Source organism: Sphaerodactylus townsendi, linkage group LG03 (assembly GCF_021028975.2).
Source record: "Sphaerodactylus townsendi isolate TG3544 linkage group LG03, MPM_Stown_v2.3, whole genome shotgun sequence".
NCBI classification, from domain to species: Eukaryota; Metazoa; Chordata; class Lepidosauria; order Squamata; family Sphaerodactylidae; genus Sphaerodactylus; species Sphaerodactylus townsendi.
Genome location: NC_059427.1, coordinates 176,218,294 through 176,244,693, shown reverse-complemented (window position 1 = coordinate 176,244,693; position 26,400 = coordinate 176,218,294). Strand labels below are relative to the sequence as shown.

General features: G+C 55.5%; 1 protein-coding gene across 1 annotated transcript in view; it reads right to left on the bottom strand.

Annotated features, from left to right (window-relative positions):
* Positions 1-711: 711 nt before the first annotated feature.
* The window catches only part of KCND1 (potassium voltage-gated channel subfamily D member 1), an 89,434-nt gene continuing 63,745 nt past the window's right edge, over positions 712-26,400 (bottom strand). Inside the window, exons 3-7 of the mRNA XM_048491875.1 lie at positions 20,632-20,794; positions 19,959-20,042; positions 18,968-19,063; positions 15,268-15,521; positions 712-2,347 (exon numbers count right to left, since the gene is read on the bottom strand). Coding sequence (XP_048347832.1) covers positions 2,125-2,347; positions 15,268-15,521; positions 18,968-19,063; positions 19,959-20,042; positions 20,632-20,794 — 820 coding nt within the window. The 3' untranslated portion in view covers positions 712-2,124. The remainder of the gene's footprint in view (positions 2,348-15,267; positions 15,522-18,967; positions 19,064-19,958; positions 20,043-20,631; positions 20,795-26,400) is intronic.

Sequence of the window (26,400 nt, the reverse complement as noted above, 5' to 3'; positions counted from 1 at the left end):
TCAGGTTTTGCCCAGGGCTCCAGTTTGCCTTGTTACACCCCTGCCTCTCAGTAACTTCTAATGTGTTCAGTGAGGCTTACTTCCAGGTAAGCATGCGTATGGTTGAATCCTAGTGGAAGTCTGAAGATAGGGTCCATTTTAGAGGGATGCCTAGAATATTGTGATGTCCCCATTTCTTGCAGTATAAAAAGACACAATTTGGGTCTTTGCTGCAGCTAAAGGAATCTCCTTCCAGCTCCGGCATCCCTTCTGCATCTTAATATGTTTGTGGCTCCTTGAGTCGATGCCGACCCTGCCTCAGTCTGGAGCCGTTGGTGAATTGCCTGGTGGCCTCTGTGCCTTCGTTCAAAACGCATTAGAGTTACGGAATGAGACCTAAAGCACACTGGTGTGACTCGCTGGTTATTCCTTCAACTGTCCGGCATGTGGAACTAACGCTTTACTCAAGGGTTGAAAGAAGCAACAACTGGGGGGGGGGGGGACCCTGTATGCTCTGTGACGGCATCCAGCGAAGGCACCCGCTGGACCTCTCCTCTTTGTCCACTGAATGAAGACCATTTGTTCCCACGCATGAGAGGTCCCACTTTGACCCGCTGGCACTGCCACCGCTTCGACAGCCTGGCAACGTGCTCTTAACCAGCCCACCATAGTCAAAAAGAGAAACCCCCAGAAAGCCAGTAAAAAGAAGACAACCACCACAAACAGGGGACAAAAGGTCAAAACAAGAGGCTACTCCTGATGAGAGAACCTTTTTCTTTGTTTGTTTTGGGATGCGGAGAGCTAGCCAATCTGACGCATGCTAGGGGATGGGTGACTCGCCCCGATACCTAGAACGGTATCCATCTTCCCCTCTCCCCCCCTCGAGTTCTTTCTCTGCTTTTCACAACGCTCAGTTCCTTCTCCGTTGACAATGAAAGGTGGCCAGGTTCGTCTCCACAGTCTCCGCTTATAATATCCTAAACAATGTCTGGAGGAGGACTGCACGCCGTCCTGCTGCGCTGCAGGCCTGGTTCGATTCCTTGCAGCGTTCTCTTCAGCCGGGGAAAGGAGTGGTGTAAGCTACACATGCGTGTGATGCCTTGTAGCCGGTGCCTCGGACTCCCACTCTTGGAGGTTCATTACACATGCAGTCTTGACGCTACTACGTGGTGTGGGGGGTGGGCAGGTGCAGGGAGGGAGGGAGGGAGTGATGCACGAGATTCCCATGAGATGTAGCATTTTGGTGCAATTTTTTTGTAAGTACAGTTTCCAAGAGACAGAACAGTCATTGGAGGATGAAAAGAAAGGCAAAGAGAGAGGAGAGAGAGAGAGAGAGAGAGAGAGAGAGAGAGAGAGAGAGGATAATGGACTCCATCTATCCCAGCAATGTCTCGGTTCAATCACCAGAGGCAGAAGGCGGAAGAAATGGTTGGAAGCCCCGTGGATTCTATTTATTTTCCCATTCCCTTTCAGAGCTTCTGATTTCCTGAGGCTGCCTCAGAAGGAATAAAACCCAGACCTCCCCTTCCTCCTGCAGCAGCGCTTCCACGTGGCAACCAAGGCTGGAACCCGAGCAAGCGCCTCCATTCTGGATCCTCCATTTTCCTTCTGCAAGCTGCGTCCTGCAACCCATTCTTGCCAGACTAACCAAGAGTCCCGCAGCTGCATCTCTGGATTCCCCTTCCCTCCCCTAATGGCATACAGACCCCCGGGCGTCCTCGCTCTCCAGCCCTGCTGCTTTAAAAGCCCCATTCGTTATCAGAGGGGGCTACACAACTCACCCCCAAACTCTATCTCCTGTTCCCTTCTGAAGGGACAGTGAAACGGCCTGCAGGATATGGTGGAGGTCCACCTGTTGGGATCTCATTTTCCCTGCATTGTGCCGTCTCTCTGCAGTTGCATAGCATCTGGGACCCACCTCCCATATGGCTTTTGATTGTGGGGGGTGCACTGGGTGGGCATCAGACCCCGCTGTGTGCACTGGCTCCCCCAACTGGTCTCACTGCTTCTATAAAAAAAGAACGGTGACCCCCTCCCAACTTGGTCTCTTCCTGTTTGTGGCAGATGGGTGGGGTGGGAGACTTCTGCAGAGGGGCCCAGACCCAGCGCCTCGAGGTCGGGACCTCCCCCCACGCCGGTCTCCCCTTACAAGGAGGAGATCTTGACAGTCTCGTGGAGGAGGTAGGGGGTGGAGAGGCGGGAGTTGCGCAGCGGGCCCCCGCCGGCGGGGCCTCCGGGCGAGGGGGGCCGGCTCTCGTCCGGGGTGTTGGCCGGAGGGGTGGGGATGCAGATGATGGCGGCGCTGAAGTCCGGGGCCTCGCAGTTCAGCTTCAAGTTGTCGTGCGTCTTGGCGTTCAGGTTGGAGCGGCTGCAAAGGCAGAGAGAGAGAGAGAGAGAGAGAGAGAGATGATGAGAGGAGCTGCCTGTGAGTCCACAGACTCCTGGTGATTCGGGCACGGAGCCGCGGCAGCCACTGGCTGGGGACCAAGCCTGGCCCCAGATTGTTTTTAGTTTGCAGACCCAGCCCTGGAAGAGATGAAAAGGGATTTTTTTTAAAATGACTTTGATCAGGTGGAAAGCATCCCCCCCCCCTCCCCACCACAAAGTAATCCCTGGCCATCCTGAGCTGTTTTCAGTGGCGTAACTAGGCAAACTGGAGCCCTGGGAAAAACCTGCGTTTGATGCCCCCCTCCAGGCGCGTGCCCGGTGCAACGCGCACCCCCTGCCCCTTTTAGCTATGCCCAGTGGCGTATCTAGGCAAACTGGAGATTGGCGCCCCCCCATGGGCAGCCACTCTCCCCCACTGTGACCAAGCAATGATTTTTTACACGTTTCAAAGTCACCATCACATTAAAGAACATGCCCCAACTCACAAATCTGAACACAGCAATGGGCCATGCCACGCAGCAGAAATATTTTTTTGAAAACATTTTAAAAATGCTTTCAAAATGTTTTATTACTGCTATGAAAACATTTTATGGTGTTGTATCCAGTCCCTCCGATTGGGGGAAACAGCATCACTTTCAATGTTATTTAAACTGGGAACCCCAGATTCTCCCTTTAAGGTGGATTTATAAGGAGAATCTGGGGTTCCCAGTTTAAACAAGTGATGCTGGAATCCACCCCCATACAGAATCATTTTCAATGTTTAAACTAGGGAGCCCAGCTTCTCTTTTTAAATCCACCTTGAAGGAAGAATCTGGGGTTCCCAGTTCAAACAACATTGAAAGTGATGCTATTTTGGGGCTGATTCTCCCCCACCCTGAAACAGCATCACTTTCAATGTTTAAACTGGGGACCTCAGATTCTCCCTTTAAATCCATGCCAAAGGGAGAGGATTTAAAAGGAAAATCTGGGGAAATTTGGCGGGTGCCTACTGTCAGGGGTGCAATTGTTAAGCTAGCAGCACCAAACTTTCAGGATATCTTTAGGAGACTCTCCTAATGATACCACCCAGGTTTGGTGAAGTTTGGTTCAGGGGTCCAAAGTTATGTACCCTCAAAGGTGTAGCTCCCATCTTCTGTTAGCTCCCATTGGAAACGATGGGTGATGGGGCACCCCCTTTGGGAGTCCATAGCTTTGGACTCCCTGGACCAAACTTCACAAAACCTGGGTGATATCAGTAAGAGACTCTCCTGATGATACCTCCCAGGTTTGGTGAAGTTTGGTTCAGGGGGTCCAAAGTTATCGACCCTCAAAAGTGTAGCCCCATCTCCTATTAGCTCCCATTGGAAACAATGGGGGGGATGGGGCACCCCCTTTGGGAGTCCATATCTTTGGACTCCCTGAACCAAACCTCACCAAACCTAGGTGATAGCATTAGGAGAGTCTCCCGAAACATCCCTGAAAATATGGTGCTTCTAGCCTAAAAACTGCACCCCTTGCAAGCCAAAAATTTAAAAACACTGAAAATACAAAAAATCCCACAAACAAACCTGCAGTTTTTGTGCCCCCCACAAGGGGGTGCCCCGGGCAACTGCCCCCTTTGCCCAATGGGAGGAACGCCTCTGGCCGTCTTTCATGAAACGGGGGTCGTGGGCTGGAGCACATAACCTTGCAGCGGTTCGAAACCGAGTCCCTCTGCAATGACTCCCAGGCTGCTGCAGTGGCCTCTGCACGGGCAGCTTCATTGGCATTCACCGGCGCGGACGCTTTTCGTAATAGGACGCACCGCATTTCGCATGCCCAGCCTTGTTTTGTATTCCTCCGTGTTCTTGCACCAAGAGAAATAACACCTGGTCTAGAATCAGAGGCCAGGTGAAGGGGAAGTGGGGTGCGTGTTGCACCGGGCACACGCCTGGGGAAGTGGGGTGCGTGTTGCACTGGGCACACGCCTGGGGGGCAGCAAAAATTTCAGGTTTTTGTGTTTTTCAGTTTTTGGCTTGCAGGGGGTGCAGTTTTTATGCTAGCAGCATCAAAATTTCAGTGAGTTTTCAGGGGACTCTCCTGATGATACCACCCAAGTTTGGTTCAGGGACTCCCAAAGTGGGTGCCCCATCCCCCATTGTTTCCAATGGGAGCTAATAGGAGATGGGGGCTACACCTTTGAGAGTCCATAACTTTGGACCCCCTGAACCAAACCTCACCAAACCTGGCTGGTATCATCAGGAGAGTCTCCTAAAGATACCCTGAAATTTTGATGCTGCTAGCCTAAACACTGTGTCCCCTGCAGGCCTAAAACTGAAAAACACCAAAAACCACAAATGAACATGTGGGGGGGGGGGGGAGCAAAACTCAGATTTTGCACCGGGCTCTATTTTTCATAGCTACACCTCTGTCTAGTATAGGGATCAGCAACCAGCATCTCTAGTGCCAAATACGCCCTGACAAGTATCGACGACTTCCCTTTCCAACGGGCAAAAGAGGCACGGCGAGGCAAGAGACGCCCCCCTTGGAACCTGCCCGCCGCCAACCCAGAGTTAAAATTAAGCGTGGAAACGCAAGCTCTGCTACGCGAGCGCTCAGAGCGGAGCTGCGCACGCCTCCTGCCTCCTCTATGCGAATTTATTTTAAAGAATCCTTTCGCAAACACAGCCTCCAGGAAGACTTTTCCAAGGAGGAGAACCGGGGAGGAACAGAGGTGCGACTGAACCGTTTCCTCTCTTTCCCTCCTTTGGCGGAAAAGGCAATGCCAAGCTGTTTTTACCCTTGCTGGGGGAAACCGAGGGGTACCTGTAATCCCCCCCCCCCCCGCAGTAAGAACTGCTCGTCGCCTTGTGTTACTGGGGAAATTGAAACAGCTAGACTTGTTCTGCTGCAGTGCCCCTTTCCTAATGACCTTAGATATATACTTATTACACCGGCCCTTCAAAAAATTCCTGGGAAGGTCAGAAGGATACTGCATCTCCTTTCTTCTTGCAGACTTTGATTCTGAAACGTATTGTCGAAGGTTACTATGTCAGACTGCACAGGGAGGCTATTGAAATTCACAAACACCGACAACTTCAACAAGAAAGAAGAGACTCTGAAAATTAACAAATCTTGGCTACCAGTACTTTAAAAATGGACTGATAACCCCACCCGCAATGCAATGCACTCAACCACACCTTTGCATAGCAAGTTCCACCCAAACACCCGGGGACATGGACAATATACCCCACTAAAACATTCCCTTCTCACTGGACAGAGTGTGTAACAGACTTCCCTCTGTGATACACCTCTGAAGATGCCAGATGCAGGTGAAAGGTTAGGAACAAGATCCACGAGACCATGGCCACACAGCCTGGAAAACCCACCACAACCATTTGATTCTGAAACTGTACATATTTTGTAGAAGACTGTATATTGCCCCCGCCCCTCCATTAGGAATGGCGAGGGAAGAAAGGGTCAAAGCAGAGGCGTACTGGAGGTAAATGGCGCCCAGAGACAAATTGTCTCCGGGACGCCCCCCAGGCTCCGTCCCTCACTGCCGGTGCCCTCGACCCCACCCATGTCACCAGTTGGGGGGAAGGAAGGGAGGGGGGAGTCCAGGGTGGGGTTGAGGGCGCTTGGAGGCAGCAGGAAGTCCTGCTGCCTCGTCGTTTTTGCATGCCTCGACTGACACGAACGGGGTCGAGGCACGTGAAAACGATGAGGCAGCAGGACTTCCTGGTCATGTGGGGGGCCGATTTTGTGCCCCCATGTGACCAGAAGAGTGGCGCCCGGGGACAAGGGTACCCCTTGTCCCTAGGTAGATACGCCACTGGGTCAAAGTCTCCCTTTCTCATTCTTCCACACAGGCAAACCCCTTCATCAAACCATACGTCAGCTAAAGGCCAGCCTCCCCCCCTCGTTACCTGGAACCTTCAGAACCCCAAAAGATGGTGTCAGATGCCCATGCAGGTGACAGCGCAAGGATGCCCTAAGACTGGTCCAGAGGGTCTTCTTAGCACTGACACTGGGCCAAAAGTGTGTCAGGACTTCCTCCTGCCTCTCACTGCTTGTCTGTTGTTCCGTTCAGGCCTCAGAACTCACACGATGCTGCCTCGTATGGAATCAGACCACTGGTCCATCATAGTCTTGTCAGTTCAGACTGGCAGCAACTCCCCAGAATCTCCCATCCCCTACTGCTCATAACTGGGAATGCCGGGAATTGAACCTGGAACTTTCTGCATGCTAAACACAGGCCCCCCCACCAAGTCACAGCCCTCCCGTGGCAAGACAGGAAAGCTGAGTTCGGGGCAGGCAGCAGGTAAAAACTCACACGACTTAGCATTCCTAGATTAAAAAATCCTCCACTTGGAAAACCAGATGTTGGCAAAAGAATTATATCGGGCTGCTGGCATCCAGTTGTTGGCTGGAGATCTGGGTTTACAGAGATTTTGAAGAAAATGGTTGCTTGGGGGAGGGGGGCTCTGCAATATTATCTATACCCCACTGAAGACCACCCCCTCCCCAGGCCCCACCCCCAAATCTTCAGGAATTTCTTAACTTGAAGTTGGCAACCTTCATCAGACAGCCTGTCTTGTCCTCGTCTTTTAAAATGCAGGGAATGTTCCTACATGGCAGAGTATTCAGTCTTCGAGTGGCACCTGCCTGCAATCTTCGAGTGGCACAGTCTGCACCCGCCTGCAATCTTCGAGTGGCACAGTCTGGCCACAGGCTACTCTAACACTTGGCCTGATTAGATCTAGAACCTGCTGATTAGTCTTTTTGCCAGCCCATAAAACTCTCCTCCAGCACTGCCTTTCAGAGGAATCAGTTTTTTTCTTAGTTCTTACATGTGATCATTTACATAAACGAGAGTTCCAATCTGGCCTTCCGAAGGTGTAGGGAACGTTGCACGCCCCGCTTTTCGGTTCGAGGCCAGACCAATAATAAGAGAATCGTCTACTAGAGCAAAGGAGACTATCTCATGCAAGTGAGCTTTCTGGTGTTGCAAGATTTGTTGGATCAGGACCCAAGAATGTAAACAGCACACAGAACCAAATGTGTGTCAGCTCACATGTGTGTGGATTCTACTGGCCTGCCCTGCACTGCTTTCGAGGGAATGCCTGTGCCAGCGTACCCACCCTTCCACATTCTGGGGCAATGAGCCATGCCCTAAAGCCGTTGTTGAGTACAACTGGAGCTTTAATTGATGTGATGTTGAACACGTGCAGAGGGGCTGTTCCTTACTTAGATATAAATGTATAATCATAATATGGGATTAACAAAAGTAAATTCTAGCTCAGGTCACACGGTTTCCATGGAGATCTGGACCCCAACACCTTTCATGCAAACAAGGTGTTTCCCCCAAATCACCAAGTCCAAATGACACTAGCTGTCTCTTGACTGCCGCAGTGTACCAACAGCACACGCACGAGTCGGGTGCTGGCTACTCTTGGAAACGGATCCATCAGCTAAAGAAATCACTGCCAAAGCATAAACCTACAAGAAAGTTTTGGCTGCACGTCATTTGGCGCTGCCGTTTTGGCCCGAGAGGTGGCAGCAGAGGCTGCGCATTCACAGAGGCACATCCAGAGAAGCAGGGGAGGCAGTTTGGTTCAATAAAACAGAGGAGTCCTGTGGGGCCTGGATGGTGGAAAGTGGCATCACGCGGCAGCTGACTTATGGCGACCCCTGAGAGTTTTCAAGGCCAGAGATGAACCGCAGAGGTGGTTGGCTGTTGCCTGGCTCTGCATAGCAGATCTCCCACCCAAGGACGAACCAGGGCCAACCCTGCTTAGCTTTCGAGGTCTGAAGAGGTTGGGCGAGCCATCCAGGCCAGCAGGGAAAGCAGACGGAGCATTGCCGGCCTCTGTGGAGCAGCCCTGGACTTCTCCAGTGGCCTCCCATCCAAATCCTACTCAGAACGAAATCTGATGAGCCTCTCAGAGCTGAGGAGACCAGCCAGGTCAGGGTGGAGACAGGAAGAGGTATTTGCCATTGCTTGCCTCTGCGTAGTCTTGGTGGCTGGTCTCCCATCCAAGTATGGCTCTGCTTAGCTGTTGAGAACTGATGAGATTAGTCTAGCCTGGGCCATTCAGGTCAGGGCTGAGGTACCAAAGGTGGTTTGCCATTACCTGGGGGGTGGAGGGGTTGGTGGTCTCCCATCCAAGTTCTAACCAAGGCTGACCCTGCTTAGCTTCCACAGTTTGATGAGATTCATCTAGCTTGGGTCATTCAGGTCAGGCCACAGGTGAGCAGTGGTGGTCTGCCATTGCTTCCCATCCAAGTACTAACTTGGGCTGACCTTGCTTAGCTTCCAAGGTTGGACATTATTGGGCGAACCTGAGCCATCTAAGATCCCAATCCCAACTGAACCCACCTGTCCCTGGGGATTAAATTCCCAGCAGGAACTGCCAGACCGTATCTAGCTGCCAGTCCAGATGTGCGCCATGTGGACCTTGTAACATCAGTCTTCATTTTTATTTATGTCACAGCAGCTTTGTTATTGATCAGCACTACCTGGCTTTTCTGCCTCTGCATTGGAAGGAAGCATTCAGTGGCCCCACAGCTGCTCAGTCAGTTTGGGGGGGGGGGATGGCAGCGGTGGGGGAATGCCAGCAACAACTGGCTCGCAGCCAATCCTGGGATTCTACTGAGATGCCAAATTGCACCTCTATATAAAAATGGCAAAGAATAATCACCGGCAGCGTATCTCAAAGGTCACCTGGTGCAAATCCAGACTGAAAATATCCCCCCACAAATGTGTCCTCTGACTTTCGGGTTTGCTTCACTGCCCAACCATTCTTGCAGCGAGGCGATATTTCCTGGAGCGCCAGGTGCGCCGCCCGGCCTCGTCACAAGTGGTTCTTAGCCTCCCCGAAGGGATACTGATAAGTGTTCCGCTCTTCCTCCTCCTCCCTTCCCAACCGTCGAAACCGCTTTAACGCCATGCCCTTAATCTTCTTTGCTCTGAACTAGCCGCGCCTCGCTCCTCCAGCCCTTTCTGCAGCCCTCCCCTCTGCCGCCGTCTACGGCACTCCCTCTGAGTCACTTCTGAAGCATTTCAATTGACACTTGCAGTGGTGCTCACCCCCCCCCCCCACACCCCCGTGTCATGACTCTCCTGCTTTTCCTGAGGCAATCCAAAAGCGCGCCCTCTTTCCCGCTGCTGGAGCACAAATATAGAAGACAGCTTTTAACAGTCAGGTTAGGGCTCCCCCTGACCTGGCTTTTGTGCCATCAGCCACACGTCATGCCGCTAGAAACTCAGTTCCCCAGCGGGGGGTGGGGGTGGGGTGGAAAGTGCTGTCAGAATTGTAGCTGACTGGTGTGACTCCACAGGGTTTTCAGAGCAGAGGTAGTTTGCCATTGCCTGTCCTCTGCAAAACAACCCTTGGTGGTCTCCAGGGCCAACCCGGCTTAGCTTCCAAGATCTGATGAGACTGGGTCATCTGGGCCAAGGCCAGAGATGTTCGGGGTGTGTGTGTGTGTCTGCTGTTGCCTGCCTCTGCAGAGCAACTTTTGACTCCCTGGGTGGTGTGGAAATCAGAGCTGTTCTATCCGAACCAACTTCCGAAAACAGGTGCTTGGTTGAAAGGGGGGGCCTCTGGAGAGGGTGGCCAGCAACAGCGGCAGAGCTCTCAGCTTCATCACAGAAGTAATTTTGTAAGAATATAATCCACGGTGTTATCTCCTTTGTCAGGCCCACTCGGGAAACGAGCATTTCTCTGCTGAAAAATGATTCCCGCTGAGCATTTGTGACTCAACATGTACAAATAAAGATTAAGACACTGTGTGTCTTAATATTGAGGATTACCCTACGGTTACCATAAGGCCGAATTCCCACTGAACATTTAATCCAAATACAACCAAGTTTCAAAAGAATCGGCACCTTTTCATCCAGGTTCCAACATCCTCACTGCAGTGTGTTTCTAGTGAAGATGTCTAGCCCTGTCCCTTGGGGTGTGTGTGTGTGTGTGTGTGCCTGCTGTCAGGGGTGCAATTGTTAAGCTAGAAGCACCAACATTTCAGAGTATCTTTAGGATGACACACCCACCTTGTGTCAAGACAACTGGGGCCAAAGGCGGACCCTCAAATGTGTAGCCCCCATCTCCTATTAGCTCCCATTGGAAACAATGGGGGATGGGGCATGCCCTTTGGGAGTCCATAGCTTTGAACCCCCTAGACCAAACTTCACAAAATCTGGGTGGTATCAGTAGGAGACTATGCTGATGATATCACACAGATTTGGTGAAGTTTGGTTCATGGGGGCCAAAGATATGGACCCTCAAATGCATAGCCCCCATCTCCTATTTGCTCCCATTGGAGTGTTTTTCCAAAAAGGTGCATATACAAGCAGGTCCAGGAAAATCCTGTGATAAGCAGGAGGGAGGAGCACCAAAAACGGGACTGATCTGTGTTCCACATTCAGCTGTGAGGAGATCTCGGGGGAACCTGGATATTACGGGTGACTATCCCAGGATTAATCGCCAGTGAGGAAATCACCCTTTGTCCTTCAGTGTATTACTTATCTTTGTCTTGCTAATGTAGGAAAAGACTTGCTAGTCCATAATTGGCTATAATTGGCTAGGTTACTAGTCTCAGTTGACTTCCGGTGACCCCAAGAAGGACCTTCAAGGCAAGTGAGCAGCCAAGGGGTTTGCCACTGCCTTCCTCTGCAGGTGGTCTTCCATGGTGGTCCCCCCTCCAACTACCAACCCTGCCTAGCTTTTAAGATCTGACAAGTCCGAGTGTTGCCCTTCCAATTGGCTAGCTAAAAAGTCAGTAATCTAGCGGTGATATCCTAAGAAGAGTTGCACCCTTCTAAGGTGGGGGAGGGATCTCCTGCTGATGGAACCCCAAGAGGGTCCCTGACTGAGCACAGTGCCTTTGCTGCCTGAGCCGTGGAGGCTTATCTGGGGGATTCAGATTAGCCTGTGCACTCCCACACACACCAGCTGGGTGACCTTGGGCTAGTCACAGTTCTTCGGAGCTCTCTCAGCCCCACGGATCTCACAGGGTGTTTGTTGTGGGGGGTGGGAGAAGGGAAAGGAGTTTGTAAGCCCCTTTCAGTTTCCTTGCAGGAGAGAAAGGGGGAGATATAAATCCAACTCTCCTCCTCCTCCTCCTCCTCCACCCAGCAAGTGGAGAGTAAGTGAAGCACTCAGAAATGCAAGTGGTGGCTGCAGCAGCTGCAGCTCAAGGGACATGCCCCCTCTGCCTTCCCCACCTGGATCTGGGAGGAATGCACCTGATCCCCCCGCACACAAAAGCTGGATTCCTGGTTAGGGAGAGCCAGCCCCGTCTGGCCTGATGGCCGTGCCCCCAGCAAACGAGGTGATGGGCCCTGGTTGGGACAGCCCTTGGTTGGAGGGAGGGAGGGAGGGAGGTGAAGGGCCTCAATCCTAGATTGGCAAAGGGCCTCTTTGCATACAGCCATGAGTGCAGCAGGCAGGCTAACAAGGAATGGCCTCATGCAAAGGTTGCCCAGGGTGTCCTGGCCACATGGCTGTGGAACAACGAAGAGGGGTGGGTGGGCTGGGAGGGAGGGAGGGAGGGTGAGCTGGGCAAGGGTGGAAGAAGGATTTTCTGTTCGTACCGGGTGAGCGGGGGGGGAAGGATATGGAGCAGATGAGCACAGGCAGCTCCTGCATCTAATTGAATTAGTCTGCTTCTTGGCACCTAAATGTTGGCCTCTTGGCACCTAAACACTGTGACAGTTTCCCGGCTGACAAGTGTGTATTGAGGCACCCAAAAGGTTTCTTACTTCAAACTTGGAAAACAAGGTTTTAAATAGGAAAAAAGTTGCTCCAGAATCGCATGGAAGTTTGTTTGTTTGTTTGTTTGTTTGTTTCACTCACAGCTCCTTCTAATCCCTTTGATGTGTTTGAATTCTGCCAAGGTAACAGACCACACAAAGCAAGGCAGGAGCGCCAGTGTCTGGGGGCGGGGATTGCTGAGCGGAGAATGCCCTGGTTCCTACACTGATCACTGACTTCAGTGAGTGGATGAAGGTTGCCCAGCGGGTTCCACAGGGGAATGGAGAAGCTGGGTCCCCCAAGTCCTAACCCAGGGGTAGGGAACCTGCGGCTCTCCAGATGTTCAGGAACTACAATTCCCATCAGCCTCTGTCAGCATGGCCAATTGGCCATGCTGGTAGGGGCTGATGGGAATTGTAGTTCCTGAACATCTGGAGAGCCGCAGGTTCCCTACCCCTGTCCTAACCCATGCGAATTGTTAGCCCAAACTGCTGATATTAGCAATGGATCCTTTTAATTACTGATGGTCTGTAAGGATGCAGAAATTTTCCCCATTACTGGGATAAAGTTGAGGGGTTTTATTTCATCTAGAGCAGTGATGGCGAACCTTTTCGAGTCCGAGTGCCCAAATTGCAACCCCAAACCCACTTATTTTTCGCAAAGTGCCAACATGGCAATTTAACCTGAATACTGAGGTTTTTGTTGAGAAAAACAGTTGGCTCCGAGGCGTGCATTACTCGGGAGTAAGCTTGGTGGTAGTCGGTGGCTTTGCTTTGAAGCAACCGTGCAACTCTTCCAATGGGTGAATCACAACCCTAGGAGGGTTTACTCAGAAGCAAGCCCCATTGCCAGCAATTGAGCTTACTCCAAGGTACAGGATCCCGCTTTAGTTCTTCGCATGAAAATCAGTGGGGTTTAACAGGGTTACCTACACTGCTTCCCCAAAACTGGGTCTTAGGTTTAATGCTAATAATTGAGCCCAGTGGCCCAGGCCAGCCTAGATGTGTGTGTAGGGGGGCACTCTGTTTGCTCGTGCCCACAGAGAGGGCTCTGAGTGCCACCACTGATCTAGAGTGTTCAAACAATTCAACCTATTTGTCAGGAGCAGAGCTCCATTGGGAAGCTTGGCAGTACAAGCACAATGTGGGGTACGTGTGTGTGTGCACACGCAATTTCAGTGCTTACCCTGAGCACCATTTTCTGTATATACACCCAGTGGTGGGATTCAGCCGGTTCGCACCACTTCGGCAGAACCGGTTGTTAAAATGGTGCTTGTAAACAACCAGTTGTTAAATTATTTGAATCCCACCACCAGAACTGGTTGTTAAATTATTTGAATCCCACCACTGGATACACCCCTGTCTAACTCTGATTTGCACAGCACTGTTGATGACTGTGGTGAAGTTCAAGCAAACCAGACTGAGATCACATGCAGACATTCCTCCAAAAATACAACTTGCAAGCTCCCGCAGCCGCAATTTGCCTTGGAGCCATGCAGGGAAAGGAAAGTGAGTTAACCCTTCCATCTCCAACCAGTTTTGCTGTTTGATACCAGGCCCCCTACTGATTTCACATTCGTTCATTTACAAGGTGAACAACAAAGCTGGATGCTTGGTTTCGACCTGATTGAAAGAGTTTTCTTCTAACAATAAGGTGACCAGATGGTCACCTTCGAGAACCGGGACAGGCCACTGCCCAGAAGGCAGAACCACTGCCCAGAAGGCAGTGCGGCAGCCTTCCAAAACCCGGGACATTTGAAAAAACCCGCGGGACGCGGGACAAGTTGTTTCAAGGCGGGACTGTCCCGCCAAAAGCAGGACGTCTGGTCAGCCTATCTAACAACCTCTGAGACTCCCCAGCCTCCTGTCGGGAGGCTCCACTTCTGGGACTGCCCAGCCTCCCCAGGCAGGAGAGGCACTGCCAGCTCACCCCCTGTGTCTCCAGAGCCCTGGAGCAATTGGTCAGCAGTTCCTAAGCCTCCTGCAATGGTGACCCCAGTTGCGTAGCTACCTTGGGCTGGGTTGGCGCCATGCCCCAGGCGTGCACCGGAAAATCGCCCCCTGCACCCCTCCCCTTCCCGCCAGGCCCAGCAGAAACCACTGGTGGGATGGCCTTGCTGCTGGGCAAACCTGGCTGGTCCCACCAGCCAGGCCCCACTGCCCAGGTGAAGCCTGGTGGGACCGGGCTGCAGGGCTGGGTGGCTGCCCAGCCAGGCTGCTTTTTCAGCTGGCTGCTCTTTGCAGCCTGCTGAACTAAGGTAAGAGGGAGGGGGAGGGGGGGAGGGGGGCTCCGAGCGCTATTTCCCCTCCCCGTACGTCACGGGGTGACACACCAGTCCAAATTTACTTTTTGTGGTGAACCACCCAGGTTATCTACAGTAGCTAACCAGATGTTTTGAGAAACTAACCACCATCACACAAAGAGCACAGATGACTCCACTATGAACCCCAAGCAAGTGGCATTCCGACTCTCTGTCTTTGCATATGAAGGTCACATTCCACCCTCTCCTTCTCCGTTACTCTCTCTGATTCGCCCCCCCCTTGCTCGATTAACCACCAGGACACATTTTACTTGATCCACAAAACACCAGCCAACGTATGATGTGGAGGATGCTGCTCCCAGGGTTCCCAAGTGACAAAAGAGAGCGATGGGGGAGGCCACGGCCGGGGCTGCCAGATCTGGCCTGGGAAATACCTGGAGATTTGAGGGATGGAGCTGGGGAGAGCAGGGTTTGGGGCATGACCTCCGCAAAGCACGGTCCCACACAGTCCAAAGCAGCCATTTTCTCCAGGAGAAATGATCTCTGTTGCCGGAAGAAGCTGTAATAGCAGGAGGTCTCCATGCCCCACCTGGAGGTTGACTGCAGGGGTGGTCATGATGGACAGCCCTGCAACCCACTTTCAAAGGCTTCATGGCCCACTTTGAGGTCCCAACCAAGAGTCCCTCCAAATTGTCCCCAGGGCTGTGTGGAATTTCCTAAAGTCTGCATGGAACCGAGCAACCTAGAGAGCTCCCCCTGCACGGCACCAATGCGGTGGCTGCGCGGCCCCTTATCTGCACGGCACCAATGTGGTGGCGGCGCGGCTTCCAAGGAACACTGGTCCCAACCCACAGGCTGGAAACACACTGCCACAGATCATCTCCACCGAGCTACAGAGAGGGATGCAAAGGCGCCAGTTACCTCTGCGGGGCGACACTCTTCTGACTTTGCAACGTGTCGAGCTCTTGGGCGCTGGCGCGGCTCACGGACATGGTAGAGTTGGTGAGGCGGGTGGTGCGGCGCTTGTGGCGGCGTGGGCAGCAAGAGCTGCTCAGGATGCCTTTGCCGCCGCCCCCCTGCTGGGAGGAGAGAGAGGTGCTGCGGCTTGTGCGGTAGCCGAGGGGATCCGCCAGGCAGAACTCGCTGTAGGTGTGTTCATCGGTAAACTCGTGACTCTGCAGGAGGGTGAAATATCGGGGTGGGGAGGAGACAGAGACCATGGGAAGGGTGAAGGACCTGCACGTACACCCGAGGCTGCTAGATGCTAAACTGGACCCCTGGCCACTCTGGCCACTCTGACTGGCACTCCAGGGTCTAAGGTCAAGGTCTGTGTCACCTCATCCTTTTAACTGAAGATGCTGGGGACTAAACTTGGGTCCTTCTACATGTAAAACAGACACTCTGCCGCTAAACCACAGTCCCCTTTCTCAGGTTTATGGCATGATCTCCAGATGGCCTGCAGTCTGTGATCTTTTCAAGTGATGATGCCAGGAACCAAATTTGGGACCTTCTGCCTGTAAAACAGACTCTCTGCCACTGAGCCACAGACCCCTCCCAGAGGCTACAGCACAATGTATTGCCGAATAATTTGACGGCCAGAATCAACTGATTGATATGGGGTTTCTGGGCATGTGGCAGAGAGAAACACATTTTACTGTTTCTCACTGTGACATGCTTCCGAAGATGCCAGCTAGGGGCACTTTCACACATGCAGAATAATGCACTTTCAATCCACTTTGCAGCTGGATTTTACGATGCAAAATAGCAAAACCCACTTGCAAACAATGGTGAAAGTGGATTGAAAGTGCATTTACTCTGTGTGTGCGAAAGCGCCCCTAGAGATGTAGGTGAAACATTAGGAGCAAAAACTACCAGAGCCAGGCTACGCCGTCCAGAAAACAGCCAACTACGGCACAATCGGCAGGCTTCGTGTCCAAGCTTTAACTGTTGCAAGTTTTGCAACCCTTCCCTATGCAGTTTAGCTCAGACGTGTTTATGAAGGGCTGTCAAGTTGCAGCTGACTTTTGGGGACCCCAGCCAAGGGGTTTCCAAGGCAAGTGAGAAGCACAGGTGGTTTGCCACCCTGCCTTCCTCTGCAGAGCGGTCTCCCTTCCAAGAACTCACCCTGCTTAGTTTCCAAGATCTGATGAGATGGGGCCATATCATAAGAACATAAGAACTAGCCTGCTGGATCAGACCAGAGTCCATCTAGTCCAGCATTCTGCTACTCGCAGTGGCCCACCAGGTGCCTTTGGGAGCTCACATGCAGGAGGTGAAAGCAATGGCCTTCTGCTGCTGCTGCCCCTGAGCACCTGGTCTGCTAAGGCATTTTGCAATCTGAGATCAAGGAGGATCAAGATTGGTAGCCATAGATTGACTTCTCCTCCATAAATCTGTCCAAGCCCTTTTTAAAGCTATCCAGGTTAGTGGCCATCACCACCTCCTGTGGCAGCATATTCCAAACACCAATCACACATTGCATGAAGAAGTGTTTCCTTTTATTAGTCCTAATTCTTCCCCCCAGCATTTTCAATATCCTCCCTTAGCTCACATGCGAAGGCTTCATGGAGAATCTTTCCTCCACGCCTGGTGTTTCTACAACTGTGGGCTAAGATCTCTTTTGAAGATCTCTTTTGAGATCTTTTGGAATATCTCTTTGTGCTGAGTGGTTTCTGCTTTCACCCACTTCCTTTAACTTATCATGGTACAACAGAGTGCAAAATCCCTTCTGAATAACTTCCATCCGTGGGGAAAAAAATACCGGAGACTCCCCACAGGTCGCATCAGAGAACACCCCTCTGCAGTGCTCGGTCAGGGGTATTTTCTGATGACACCAGCGGGCACTGTCAGATTTGGGGGAGGGGGTGTCAGAAAGCAGAGCACGCAAACATGCAAAACCAAGGGGATCCGGTCCTCACCACTGCGCTGTGTCTGTATGCTCACACAAACTTATCAAGAACGTTGGAAAAAGATGTTCTCTGAGAGCGAGCTTGAAACAAAAGTGTTTGTTTTTTTAAAAAGAATTCCAGACAACAGGGGACGGGTCTGGGCAGGTGGAGAGACAGAAAGAAAACCTCACGAGGCACAAGAGGGGCTGCTAAATTCGTGATCACATCCAGCCTGTGTTGCGCCAGTTGCATTGGCTTCCAGTGGAATTCCGAATCATTTTCAAGGTGTGGGTTTTGACCTTTAAGGCCTTACGTGGCCTGGGACCCTCATACCTTAGAGACCGCATTACCCCATATGCCCCTACTCGGCCTCTGCGCTCAGCAGAGGCCAATTTGCTGGTGGTTCCTGGCCCCTCAATGATGCGGCTGGCCTCCACACGGGCCAGGACCTTTACGGATCTGGTCCCAGCCTGGTGGAACGCTCTTCCTCCAGCTGTCCGGGCCCTGCGGGACCTTGGTGAGTTCCGCAGGGCCTGTAAGACTGAGTTGTTCCACCGGGCCTTTGGAGTGTCCAGTCGCTGAAATGTGCGTCCCCCCCTCTCTCTATATTCGATTACCACCATATGCTACCCTCTTAGAGGGGAGTCCGGCCGTTCCCTTTCCTTAGGGAGGCCTCTAATTAAATTGGGTTTTGGGGTGCCTGATATCTTTGTATTGACTGCTGCTTTTAATAGATTTTAATAGATTTTATTGGTTTAATAATTTTACTGATTGTAATGAATATTGTTGTGCACCGCCCAGAGCCCCTCGGGGATGGGGTGGTCTACAAATTCAAGAAATAAATAAAAAATAAAAAATAAATGTGGGGAAGGCACAACCCAGTGAAGTGACGTGCCCCCAAACTCTGCCCCTGCATAAAAAGGAAAAGCATTCCACCGTAATCCACACGAGTTCTGGAAGGTATCAATGGCCTTCATGAAAAAAATGTTTTTAAAGGAATAATCTACCTGAAAAAAATATATTATGCAGACAATACAGGGAAACCGTGAGTTGGGAAGACTGTCGTCTCAGTCAGGGGTCCAGCAGTCTACAGCCTCAGAGCTGCATGTGGCTCAGTACGGAACCATCCTGGCCAAGATGTTGGTTCTATTGATCGCCTCGACCCCGGGGTATCAAACATGTGTCCCAGAGGCTGGATCTGGCCCCTTGAGAGGTCTTATCAGGGCCACGAGCGAGCCGAGGCAGCCCCCGCATCCTGCCTGCTCCCCATCTAGCCCGGCATGTCCAATGCAGGCTTGCCAGAACAGGCACCCACCCACCCACCCGCTCCCACTCTGGCGTGGCGAGCCCTCCCCTCCCAGTGCTGACCATCTCCCCCAGTGCCGTTCTGAACTGGCGAGCCTGCTGCAGGCACCCCAGTCCAGTCAGCCCCCTCCCCCAGCTCCCAATCTGGTGTGGTGAGCCCCTGCCTCCAATGCCTGCTGCGGCCACCCCTTCCCCTCCCCTCCCCTGCCTGACCCAACCCAGCCACACTTCTGTCATCTCAGGCCGTCGTAGCAAATGAGTTAAGACGCCCCTTATCTAGCCAGTCCTGGACAGACGGATGGACGGACAGCAAATCCCTCTGTGCATCATTCACCAGCCCCTTCCCAGGGATCCAGCCCCTTCCTGGCCATTGCCCCATAAATGCTGACCCTCCCGCACCCTGTTTCAATCGACACCCTGTCACTCACCGTGGTTTTCTCCAGGCAGTGCAAGAGGTGATGGTGTTGCTGTTCGAAGGCTGATCGGTTGCGCACCACCAAGGCGTGAGCCTCAGGGTCTCTGTCCTGTGGGAGAGACAGACCTGCATGCAGACAGCTCGAAGCACCAGTAAAACTGGAAGTAAAGCCCCAGCTCCCTTGCTGCGCTTGATGGGTCCATCTTGAACATCCCCCTGTCTGCCAACGAACGTCGGGATGTTCTCTGGGTAGCTTAGCAGGAGGGGCCAAGCTTTTGTGGGCTGGCAGCGCGTGAGCATGAATGGCCGAGCAAACTCTGTCCTGTGATCACTGTGGTAAAGCTGAGCTGGGGTGGCTCGATTAGAATCCAGTAGCCCCTTAGAGACCAAAAAGATCTTTGGGCGTGAGCTTTTGAGAGTTAAAGTTCCCTTTGCCATATACAAGTACGACCTGTATCTGACAAAGTACTTCTTGTACCTGACAAAGCACCACTTGTATCTGATGGAGGGATTTTTGACTCTTGAAAGCGCAAACCCTTGAAATCTTGTACATCTCTAAGGTGCTACACAAATCTGCCTATTTCGCACAAACGTAATGCGGTGGCCCGCTGAAACTATCTTGAGTCAGAACTGTATCACTTCAGATCTCAAGTCTGAGGATTTTATGTCTGCAAGATTTATTTTTTAAAAAAGAATTGCCTGCATATAGAAAACGTTCCCGGTGGGAGCAAACAAGTAACTTGCCTAGCTGATACGCTAGTTTTCTAAGTTCAGGGAGTCGGCTTTTTTAAAAACAAAAACCCGCTCACACATGCAATAGCCGGAGACCCTGGAGTAATAAAACCAGGGCAGAACTGAGAAAAACACATCTGGCAAAAACCGAGTTTGATGTTTGATATCATTTGAACCCAGCGCCTGCTCAGTGTGACAGGTGAGGGGGAGGCCGTCTCCAAGGAATCGAGGGGCTGAATCCTCCAAAGAATATCTGCCAGAGCGTTCCCTACCTCAAGGCCTCCGTTCTGCTTGTATCGCAGGAAAGCGTTAGTCGTTCCGCTCTTAGCCAGCCGGATCCGGGCCAAGCGAACCTTCTGCAAAGGGGAGAAAAGGAGGGATGTGTATAAAATGAGAGGTTACTCCCCTGCCCCCCATCCCGCCCCTCATACATATGCTCGGGGTGTTGTGTTAAATGCGGTCAAGTCTCCTTCGACTCATGGTGACCCTGCAAATCAATATCCTCCCCAGCATCCTATTGTTAACAGCCTTGCTGAATTCAGCCTTGCTGAGGGTCGTGGCTTCCTTCATAGAGTCTGTCCCTCTCATGTCGGGTCTTCCTCTTTCCCTGCAGCCTTGAAGCTTTCCTAGCATTATTGTCTTTTTTTTTGGGGGGGGGGGAGGGGTTTGGCAGTCCGCAGTTTGTGTAAAACACCACATTTTAAAGGGATCCACTTTCTCCCTGTCGGCCTTCTTCATTGTCCAGTTTTCAGAACCCTACGTAAAAGCAGGGAATACCACGGCGTGAATTAACTGGATCTGGGCGGCCAGCAACACCTTCTTGTAATTAGGAATCTTTTCTAGCTCCTTCACAGCTGCCCATCCTTGTCTCAGCCGCCTAATTTCTCGGTTGCATGAGCGACGCCCCTGTATAAACACACACAAATCCACCCCGGGCCCACTCACCTGCTGAGCCCGGCGCTTATCAGCCCGCTGATTCTGGTGGTAGATGCGGCTGAAGTTGGACACGATGACCGGGACCGGGAGGGCGATGACCAGCACCCCACTGAGGGAGCAGATGGACCCAAAGATCTTCCCTGCAATGGTGCTGGGGACCATATCGCCATAGCTGCAAGGAAGAAGAGGAGAATTACTGCAGGCACGGGGCTTTTCTCCCACTGGTTGCTCTCTCGTGCTTTCGCTGACTAGTGTTAAAACAGATGGGGGGGGCAACAGCTGGGTGGACTTTGTCTCTTTAGTGGAGGGTTTGGGGTGCAGAAATCAATCACTGGAATTTGGTCCTATGATAGAGTGAAATGTCGATCATCTGCCGTCTCCTGCAGAAATGGTTTTAGAGGGACAGGTACAGAGTAGGCTTATCAACTCTTGCTTGGGAAATTCCTGGGGATTTGGGGGCTTGGTCTACCCTCCCAGGAGGCCATTTTCCCCACGGGAATGGATTTGAACAGTCTGAAGAGCAACAGTCAGAACAAACAGTCAGGACCCTCGGCGGCAACGAGGGTTGGGGAATTCCTGGAGGTTTGAGGGCAGTAGGGATGGATCTCAGCATGGCGATGAAGCCATACAGCACCACCACCCCAAACTGGCCTTGTGAGGGAGGTGGGGCTGAGAGGATTCTGAGAGAACTGTTGGAATAAGCGACTTCTGCATGCCTGGACACTGGGGGGTGCTGTGTATCTCACTCTAACTGTGATGTTGCCTCTCTTGTTTGCCCTCCTTGTCTGGGCCAGGAGACCGCCCACTAACTTCATTTCTTCCCCATGCTAGCTTCACTTCTGCTCTAGCCTTTGACCCGAGTGCATGGTCAATGGCAACCTGCTCAGTGGGGCCTTTCCCACTGCAGCATCCTCTCACCTCCACACACGTGATGGCGCGTTAGTTGTGCCCACTTGTCGTAGGGAAAGTAATCTCTTTAGACTAGGGTTCTTTCTATCTACCTTTTCTTGGAACAAAGTTGTGAATTGAAGATGATTGAATAAATGTAAGTTTTACCTTTTACATTTATGTCTTGGGAAGTTTCTATAAACTGCACTCACACACACTACTGGGCATATCCATGACTTTAAACGAAATCTAACAAGAACTGTGACTAGCCCAAGGTCACCCAGCAGGCTGCACATGGAGGAGTGGGGAATCAAACCAGTTCTCCAGAAGTTTGTTTTTATACCCCACTTTTCCTCTACCTTGAAGGAGTCTCAAAACAGCTTGCAATCCCTTCCCCTCACCCTCCCTACAGCAGACACCTCGTGAGGGAGGTGGAGCGGAGAGAGTTCTGAGAGAACTGTGACTGGCCCAAGGTCACCCAGCAGGCTTCATGTGGAGGAGGAGCAGGGAAACACACCCAGCAGTCCACCAGAAAAGAGTCGGCTGCTCATGTGGAGGAGCGAGGGAATCAAACCCGGTTCTCCAGATTAGAGTCCGCCGCTCTTAACCACTACGCCACGCTGGCTCTCATGTGCTGGCTCTCTGTTGCGGTGGGGCATCTGCCAGTCTCCTGGCTGTTTTTTGAACACTATAATGTTTATTGGGTGAGATAATTCTTTGTTTATGGCACGTGGCTGAACAGCTGTGGCACAGAATTCTGCCAAGTCTGGAAGTTGACGATTTTTCCCCATAGCTCTTTCTCATATGCACACACATGTTTAACAAGTAAAGCTTTTCCCGGCACTTTGATCTCCATGTTAGCAAAAGCTTCACCAGCTGATTGGTACAGGGGCACAGTATTTTTTTTTTATGGCAATCTAATTGACCAAGATGGCCAAGTTAACTTTGAGACTCATAGAATTTAGTTTCTGGATAATTGGAACCCTTTGAAAGAGTTTCTAGGTAACAGGGGAAAAAAATAAACTGATTAGTGGTTTCGAAGGTTGAGAAATGTTAAAGATCTGTACAGAAAAAAGTGAGCCTTCTTATTAACAGTGATGCTAAAGGTTTAACTTCTTCTTTTTTGCTCAGTGGCCAAGTGCTGAAAGTTTAGGGTTTAAGGGTTAATATTTGGTACAGAAGAAATTATTTATTTATTTATTTATAATTTGTCTTGTATACTGCCCTTCCCCCGAAGGGCTCTGGGCGGTGAACAACATGATAAAAACAATAATTACAATACCCCCATTAAAACAGATTAATAACAATGCATTGCAGTGGCGTCCAACATAAACACAGACTTCATAAATCCACCCTGGAAAAACAAAACAGAGAAGTGAAGAACCCAGGAAGAAAAGGGGAAAGGGAGAAGGAAGGGGCGGGGCGCACCTCAGCGGCCGGCCTCCCCAAACGCCCGGTGGAACAATTCGGTCTTACAGGCCCTGCGGAACTCTCCAAGGTCCCGCAGGGCCCGAATAGCTGGTGGTAAGGTGTTCCACCAGGCAGGGGCCAGGGCTGTAAAAGCCCTGGCCCGGGTAGAGGCCAGCCACATCATCGAGGGGCTAGGGACCACCAGCAAATTGGCCTCTGACGAACGTAGAGGCCGTGTAGGGATGTATGGGGTAAGACGGTCCCGAAGGTACGAAGGTACGAAATTAGGTACGAAGGTACGAAATTAGAAGTCTAAATGAAATAAGGACTTAATAATTGGGCGAATTTCTTTCTTTGTGTATGTTTTGGACTTTGATTGGTGTTAATAAAGTTATTTATTGTATTGCCACTGTGAATTTCCTCCAAGTGCCTAACCTACAGAAAGAAAGAAACATCTGGCCTCATCAGTTAGCCAGACTCTGGGTCACATGACATTATTCCCCAAGATTTCTTAGACATCCATTTCCCCCCACAGTTTGGATGGCTGACTCTGGCTTGGTTCAGGGGTGGAGGGGAGGGGGGTAGACCGCAAAGCTTTGAGAGGGGAGGGACTTAGGCATTGCTGCGAGGTGGAAGAGGCCACCTTCCAAAGCTGACATTTCCTTTGGAGGAACTGATCCATGTAGTCTTGGGAACACTGGTGATTCCAGAACTCCCACCTGGAGACTGGTACCCCTAAAGCAGTGGTGGCGAACCTATGGCACGGGTGCCAGAGGTAGCACTCAGAGCCCTCTCTGTGGGCACGCATGCACAGAGTTTGTCATGTGGGAGGGAAATCGCCCCCCCGCCCCCCACATCTAGGCTGGCCTGGGCCTCTGGTCTTGATGTGCATGCACCTCAGCAAGCAGGGAGGCTGGCGGGCCTGGTGCCTGTGCTCCAGGTGGCTGCTGCCGGGGAAGGGGGGGGGGGGCAGAGGCGGCAGAGATGCTAGAGAGGCACAGAGCGGCGCATGTGGGACTTGCTGGAGGCTACAGCAGGCTGGCCCTTGCTCGAGGGGGTTATTCAGGTTAAATTGCCGGGTTGGCACTTTGCGATAAATAAGGGGGTTTTGGGTTGCAGTTTGGGCACTCGGTCTCGAAAAGGTTCGCCCCCCCCCCACCCCCCCCCCCCCCCCCCCCCCCCCCCCCCCACCCCCCCCCCCCCCCGCGCACCCCCCCCCCCACCCCCCCCCCCCCCTCCACCACCCCCCCCCCCCCACTCCCCCCTCCCCCCCCCCCCCCCCCCCCCCCCCCCCCCCCCCCCACCCCCCCCCCCCCCCCCCCCCCCCCCCCCCCACCCCCCCCCCCCCCCACCCCCCCCCCCCCCCACCCCCCCCCCCCCCCACCCCCCCCCCCCCCCACCCCCCCCCCCCCCCACCCCCCCCCCCCCCCACCCCCCCCCCCCCCCACCCCCCCCCCCCCCCACCCCCCCCCCCCCCCACCCCCCCCCCCCCCCACCCCCCCCCCCCCCCACCCCCCCCCCCCCCCACCCCCCCCCCCCCCCACCCCCCCCCCCCCCCACCCCCCCCCCCCCCCACCCCCCCCCCCCCCCACCCCCCCCCCCCCCCACCCCCCCCCCCCCCCACCCCCCCCCCCCCCCACCCCCCCCCCCCCCCACCCCCCCCCCCCCCCACCCCCCCCCCCCCCCACCCCCCCCCCCCCCCACCCCCCCCCCCCCCCACCCCCCCCCCCCCCCACCCCCCCCCCCCCCCACCCCCCCCCCCCCCCACCCCCCCCCCCCCCCACCCCCCCCCCCCCCCACCCCCCCCCCCCCCCACCCCCCCCCCCCCCCACCCCCCCCCCCCCCCACCCCCCCCCCCCCCCACCCCCCCCCCCCCCCACCCCCCCCCCCCCCCACCCCCCCCCCCCCCCACCCCCCCCCCCCCCCACCCCCCCCCCCCCCCACCCCCCCCCCCCCCCACCCCCCCCCCCCCCCACCCCCCCCCCCCCCCACCCCCCCCCCCCCCCACCCCCCCCCCCCCCCACCCCCCCCCCCCCCCACCCCCCCCCCCCCCCACCCCCCCCCCCCCCCACCCCCCCCCCCCCCCACCCCCCCCCCCCCCCACCCCCCCCCCCCCCCACCCCCCCCCCCCCCCACCCCCCCCCCCCCCCACCCCCCCCCCCCCCCACCCCCCCCCCCCCCCACCCCCCCCCCCCCCCACCCCCCCCCCCCCCCACCCCCCCCCCCCCCCACCCCCCCCCCCCCCCACCCCCCCCCCCCCCCACCCCCCCCCCCCCCCACCCCCCCCCCCCCCCACCCCCCCCCCCCCCCACCCCCCCCCCCCCCCACCCCCCCCCCCCCCCACCCCCCCCCCCCCCCACCCCCCCCCCCCCCCACCCCCCCCCCCCCCCACCCCCCCCCCCCCCCACCCCCCCCCCCCCCCACCCCCCCCCCCCCCCACCCCCCCCCCCCCCCACCCCCCCCCCCCCCCACCCCCCCCCCCCCCCACCCCCCCCCCCCCCCACCCCCCCCCCCCCCCACCCCCCCCCCCCCCCACCCCCCCCCCCCCCCACCCCCCCCCCCCCCCACCCCCCCCCCCCCCCACCCCCCCCCCCCCCCACCCCCCCCCCCCCCCACCCCCCCCCCCCCCCACCCCCCCCCCCCCCCACCCCCCCCCCCCCCCACCCCCCCCCCCCCCCACCCCCCCCCCCCCCCACCCCCCCCCCCCCCCACCCCCCCCCCCCCCCACCCCCCCCCCCCCCCACCCCCCCCCCCCCCCACCCCCCCCCCCCCCCACCCCCCCCCCCCCCCACCCCCCCCCCCCCCCACCCCCCCCCCCCCCCACCCCCCCCCCCCCCCACCCCCCCCCCCCCCCACCCCCCCCCCCCCCCACCCCCCCCCCCCCCCACCCCCCCCCCCCCCCACCCCCCCCCCCCCCCACCCCCCCCCCCCCCCACCCCCCCCCCCCCCCACCCCCCCCCCCCCCCACCCCCCCCCCCCCCCACCCCCCCCCCCCCCCACCCCCCCCCCCCCCCACCCCCCCCCCCCCCCACCCCCCCCCCCCCCCACCCCCCCCCCCCCCCACCCCCCCCCCCCCCCACCCCCCCCCCCCCCCACCCCCCCCCCCCCCCACCCCCCCCCCCCCCCACCCCCCCCCCCCCCCACCCCCCCCCCCCCCCACCCCCCCCCCCCCCCACCCCCCCCCCCCCCCACCCCCCCCCCCCCCCACCCCCCCCCCCCCCCACCCCCCCCCCCCCCCACCCCCCCCCCCCCCCACCCCCCCCCCCCCCCACCCCCCCCCCCCCCCACCCCCCCCCCCCCCCACCCCCCCCCCCCCCCACCCCCCCCCCCCCCCACCCCCCCCCCCCCCCACCCCCCCCCCCCCCCACCCCCCCCCCCCCCCACCCCCCCCCCCCCCCACCCCCCCCCCCCCCCACCCCCCCCCCCCCCCACCCCCCCCCCCCCCCACCCCCCCCCCCCCCCACCCCCCCCCCCCCCCAC